The sequence below is a fragment of the Vipera berus genome (genome assembly GCF_964194415.1).
Source record: "Vipera berus genome assembly, chromosome: 14".
Lineage (NCBI taxonomy): Eukaryota > Metazoa > Chordata > Lepidosauria > Squamata > Viperidae > Vipera > Vipera berus.
This window is the reverse complement of record NC_138217.1, coordinates 5,984,246-5,990,245: the sequence shown is the minus strand read 5'-3', so window position 1 is coordinate 5,990,245 and position 6,000 is coordinate 5,984,246. Positions and strand designations below refer to the sequence as shown.

At 42.4% G+C, this 6,000-nt stretch overlaps 1 protein-coding gene across 1 annotated transcript in view; it reads left to right on the top strand.

Annotated features, from left to right (window-relative positions):
* LOC308674376 (adhesion G-protein coupled receptor D1-like) overlaps positions 1 to 6,000 on the top strand; it is a gene marked incomplete at its 5' end in the record, with an annotated part of 49,449 nt that overhangs the window by 1,526 nt on the left and 41,923 nt on the right. Inside the window, one exon of the mRNA XM_081338802.1 lies at positions 506 to 617. Within this exon, the coding sequence (XP_081194928.1) occupies positions 506 to 617 (112 nt within the window). The remainder of the gene's footprint in view (positions 1 to 505; positions 618 to 6,000) is intronic.

Below are 6,000 nucleotides of genomic sequence, written 5' to 3'. Positions count from 1 at the left end.
ACTGTGGGACTATAGCCAGGAAGTCTGATTCATTTGCTTTATCACCATCTGAAAGTAAATAAAATCCTCCACACATTTTTTTTTCCGTTGGGGAAAGTGTTCTTCATAATTGTTTGAATAGAATAGAATAGAATAGAATAGAATAGAATAGAATAGAATAGAATAGAATAGAATAGAATAGAATAGAATAGAATAGAATAGAATAGAATAGAATAGAATAGCTGGAAGTGACTTTGGAGGTCATCTAGTCCAACCCCCTGCTCAGGGAGGAAACCCTATACCATTTCAGACAAATGATTGTCCAATCTCTTCTTAAAAACCTCCAGTGTTGAAGCATTCACAGCTTCTGGAGGCAAGTTGTTAAGGTGGGTGGACATTAAGATGGGTAGACCTCAGCTCCCAGTACTCTACTGAACTATTTTAATTTTCAAAGCACTCCCAGAACTCCCCAACCCAATATTTTAATTTTCAGAGTACTAATGGATGTGGCTTTTTTCCCCCCCAGCTCTGTCAGTACCATCCGCAACCAGCGTTACCACATCCATGCCAATCTTTCATTTGCTGTTTTGGTGGCTCAGATCTTGCTCCTTATCAGCTTCCAGTTTGACCCTGGGACGGTGAGTGAAATGGATGTTCTTCTGAATCGGGCATCAACCCAGCAATGACGGAGAATCATAGAATAACAGAGTTGGTAGGGACCTTGGAGGTCTTCTACTCCAACCCCCTGCTCAAGCAAGAAACCTTATATAATTTCAGACAAATGGCTGTCCTGTCTCTTCTTGAAAACCTCCAGTGACAGAGCACCCACAGTTTATCATAATTTATAGGCTACCGGTTTGATCTCCGAGCTTGGCAATTTGGATGCAAATGTTTCGTCTCCATTCGAGGGGATATATTTAGTGCGCTTTGAATTGTGCTCATCTGTCAGAGCACTGGCCTTTAAGTACCTTTTTGTGTGATGTAAGTTGGTGTGGGTGTCACTTGTCCAGATGTTTCTGAGTCATGGTCACATGAGCACAGTTCAAAGCCCACTGAAGATGTCCCCTCCAAATGGAGACAGAATGTTTGCAGCCAAATCGCCAAGCTCAGAGATCAAATCGACAGCCGAACTACCAATCCAGGCTACTTATATTCAAACACATCTCAATCATAATTGATGTTAATTCATCCAGCTAATTATAGAACATAGACTGACAGAGTTGGAAGGGACCTTGGAGGTCTTCTAGTTCAGGGGTCTTCAAACTTGGCCCTTTTATGACTTGTGGACTTCAACTCCCAGAATTCCACAGCCAGTGTGCCTGGCTGAGAAATTCTGGGAGTTGAAGTCCACAAGTCATAAAAGGGCCAAGTTTGAAAACCCCTGTTCTAGTTCAACTCTCTGCTCAAGCAGGAGACCTTGTACCATTTCAGACGAGTGCGTGTCCCATCTCTTCTTGAAACCCTCCAGTGATGGGAGCGCCCACAATTTCTGGTGGCAAGCTGTTCCACTGGTTGATTGTCATCACTGTTAAGTTCCAGATTGCTTCTCTCCTTGATTAGTTTCCATCCATTGCTCCTTGTCCTGCCTTCAGATGTTTTGGAGAATAAACGGACTCCCCCCCTCTTCTTTGTGGCAGCCCCCCAAGTACTGGAAGACGGCGATCCTGTCACCCCTGGTCCTTCTTTTTCACTTTTCACAGCACACCGCTCAGCTGAGAAATGTCTCAAGGGTTATCCAAATATTTATCTCTTCCACCCAATTTTGCCTAAACCACGGGTCGGCAACCCGCGGCTCCGGAGCCGTCTCCTGCGCCTCCCAGCTGCCCGGTGCGCGCGCACCTCTTTGAACGGGTAGTGGTGCGCGCGCACCTCTCCAAATGGAGAGTGGCACCGCCCGTTTGGGGAGGTGCGCACGCACCTCCGGTCGTTCGGAGAGGTGCGCGCGCACCTCTCAGAATGGGCAGGGGCGCTGCTCTTTGAGGAAGCTGCCGCGGCCCGTCTGCAAAGCTGCTGAAAGCGGCAGCTTTGCAGACGGGCCGTCACCGTCGGGCAACCGGGAACCGGTTCCATCTCACTTTAAAAAAAAATGGCAACCGCGTGCGTCCGCGCATGCGCAAAAAACCATTTTGCGCATGCGCAAAACATTTTTTGCGCATGCGCGTGCATGGACACACGCACGCAGCTCCCACTTTTTTTAATTTGTGATGGAACCGGTTCCCAGTGGCTCTTTTACTTTTTTAGGTTGCCGACCCCTGGCCTAAACTGAACATTCCCGCCTGACAATGCACGTTGTCACCCAATTCTGCACTCCTTACATAAGAGTAAGGCCCGGCCTTTTAAAGCAGAGCCCTCTTTATTTTTAGACAATTTGTCCCCGCTTCATTATACGGTGGCCACCGTGCTGACAGGCATATAATGTCTCTGGCATTTAAATAAGCGGGTTATTCATTTCACATTTGTTCGACAATAGTCGGCACACGCTAAACGTGACAAATGTTTGTGTTTTCTGTTTGATATGCACCGAAAAATAAAGGCAGAGATTAATCATAACACAGTGGTTGCTGTTTAACTTGATAATTAATGCTATTAATAATCATAATGATACTCATGTGGTTTCATTGGAAATTCTCCTAGCTATGGTCAAAAAGGGACACACACACCCCCGTTTATTTCCCTGGGAGAAAAACAGCACGGCAGAGAGGCAATACAATGCGAAGAAAAAATTGGTATTTGGGGTGGTTGTTGTTGTTTTTACTGATAATATTTCCTGGTTTTTTTTCCTCTTGCGTATGTGTGAATATCGATAAAACAGGCTTGGCTCCCACCTACAAAAGACAAAAACGATTTCGTTCACTCAACATAACATTCTATCTGGTTTCACTTTATTAGACCCGAGTTGTCAGTTTGACAACTTTTTCCGGTCCTAGGAGAGAGAAAAATAGATAAAGTAATAATAGCAGCAAAATTTTCTCTATTCGTCACTTTGAGAGGATGGCGTACAGAGGCTGCCATTTTTTCCCCCTGCAGTGCTCTGAAATTATTATTATTATTATTATGGGCTGGTGTTGTGCATTCTGCCGGTTAAGAAAAAAAAAGGCAAGTTAGAAATAAATGGGTTGTACTCAGTGACTTAGTAATTCATATTTTCTTTCCTCCAGCGTTACATTTGTTTTGTCCCATTTCGATGTTAGTTTGGAAGTGTTTTGAAAAAAAGAAATCTGTGCGAGGTTGATCTCAGTTGCCTTCAGCTTAGAATGTACACTTTTATCGCAATTTTAGGCATTGTTTTTTTTTTTGCATGTGATATCTGCCAACCCAATTAAACCTCCCCTTCAACAAAACCTCTTTCATTGTTTCTGGGCACCTTCCTGTAATTCTAACGACATGTTAAATTTATGGATTGAGATATATGAACCTCTAAATATTGTTTGGCTACCAAATCTTTGACTAAACATGCTGCCTTGGACTCAGCAAGATCTGGAGGATTTTAGTTTCCAAGCTCCTGATCTAGACTAGCCTTTCCCAACCCAGGTGAATCTGGAAGAATCTCATTCTTCTAGATAGATGGACATCTTCTGCAGTTTAGATCAGCTTTTCTCTCAATTTAGGACTGATGTGAATAGTCCTCAGAAGGACCATCTCGCAGTCTCTATCTGGAAGTGGGTTGATCAAATAACACCATCACAATTCTGGGTAGCCTATAGATCCAGGAAGTCTGGAGCAGGTGGTAGGATTTAGTTAACTTTGGTTGATTTCCTAAAGTGACATCAAAAATCCCAGCAGTGTAGGCTAAGCAAAGAAGTGTGTGTGTGTGTGTGTGTATGTATATGTATATGTATATGTATATATATATATATATATATATATATATATATATGTATATGTATATGTATATGTATATGTATATGTATATGTATATGTATATGTATATGTATATATATATATATATATATATATATATATATATATATATATATATATATATATATATATATATATATATATATATATATATATATATATATATATATATATATATATATATATATATATATATATATATATATATGTATATATATATGTGTATATGCAGGGCTTTTTTCTCATAGAACGCTCAGAACGGAGTTCTGGCACCTTTTTTGGATGGAACCTTGTAGGGTAAGCAAGGCGGGTTGTATGATATGTGTGAGTTCTGACACCTTTTTCTTTTACAAAAAAAGCACTGTGTATATGTATGTATATATGTGTATATGTGTATATGTGTATATATATATATATATATATATATATGTGTGTGTGTGTGTGTGTGTGTGTGTGTGTGTGTGTGTGTGTGTGTGTGTATATGTAGGGACACGGTGGCTCAGTGGGTTGGGACACTGAGCTTGTCGATCAGAAGGTTGGCAGTTTGGCGGGTCGAATCCCGAGTGCCGCGTAACAGAGTGAGCACCTGTTACTCGTCCCAGCTTCTGCCAACCTAGCAGTTGGAAAGCACATAAAAATGCAAGTAGAAAAATAGGGACCACTACGGTGGGAAAGTAACAGTGTTCTGTGTGCCTTTGGCGTCTAGTCATGCCGGCCACATGACCACGGAGACGTCCTCGGACAAGCGCTGGCTCTTCGGCTTTGAAACGGAGATGAGCACCGTCCCCTAGAGTCGGAAACGAGTAGCACGCATGTGCGGGGGAACCTTTACCTTTACCTTTACCTTTATATATATGTATATATGTATATATATATGTATGCATATGTATACACACACACACACACATCTGCTTGGGATGAGAGAATGTCAAAATACATATCAAAATCTGGATATGTTCGTGAAGTCTGGAGGAACTGTTCTTGAGTTAAGAAAAAATAATAAAAAAAAATATCCAGAGAAACAGGGAATGAGGTGTGGGTTGGGTGTGGAGTTCTCTTGAACTTTCTCTCTAATGCACGAAGGATCCAGTCTTGGAGAAGAGAAGAAGCATTCTAATCTTGGCACAGCAAGTAGGTGAGACTTCAGTGAAGGTTGGCTAGGTAAGCTGAGTCACCCGGTTGCTAAGCAACTTCACAGTGTTTGTCTAGCTTGCAGCATTGTGTCAAAAGCTTAGCTCAGTTCTTCCAATGAAGAGAAGGAAGCGCGCGTGTGTGACAGGTGGCAGCAGAGATGCTGACCTACAGAAGTTCGGGAAGAAAAATGATTTTTAAAAAAAAAGAAAGAAAGAAAAGAAAAGGTTTTGTGACTTTCTCTAACAAGAAATCCTTCCTTGTCTGGATTCTAGTTGATGGGAAAGAAGGAGATGACACGTTAGACCAAGATGAAGTAGGACTAGGGCAAAGAGGTCGGATGGAGGAAAATGGCATCAAACGTGGCTGATTCTCTACCCAACTTCTCTGGGTTACTCTTACGGCTCATAAATCTGATTTTCTGCCCACCTGTGGCAATTTAAACCCGCCACTCTTCTCTCTGATGGCATCAGTTTTCTTCTGATTTATTTTATTTATTTTTATTTTAATTCCATTTATATCCCGCCCTTCTCCGAAGACTCAGGGCGGCTTACAAGCTTAGCAGTAGCCTTCATTCTATGTATATGCCTGCTTATTAGGGCTTTCACACACACCCCAAGCGGCATTATTACAAAGTCAGCTTAATTGCCCCCAACAATCTGGGTCCTCATTTTAACTACCTGGGAAGGATGGAAGGCTGAGTCAACCTTGAGCCTGGTGGGACTCGAACCTGCACTAATTGCAGGCAGCTGGTGTTACTTAAGGAGGCATTAGCCCACTGCTCCACTAAGGCTCACCCTTTCTAGCTCATCGGAGGCAGCTCTTAGCAGTTAGAACACAGTTCATCAGTGGAATGACTTTGCGGGCGCTCCAACGCTGGAGGTTTTTTGAGAAGAGATTGGACAACCGTTTGTCCGAAATGCTATAGAGTCTCCTGCTTGAGCAAGGGGATGGACTAGAAGACCTCCAAGGTCCCTTCCAACTCTATTATTCTCCTTGGGAGAGCAGAAGCAGTATCCACGTTGCAAG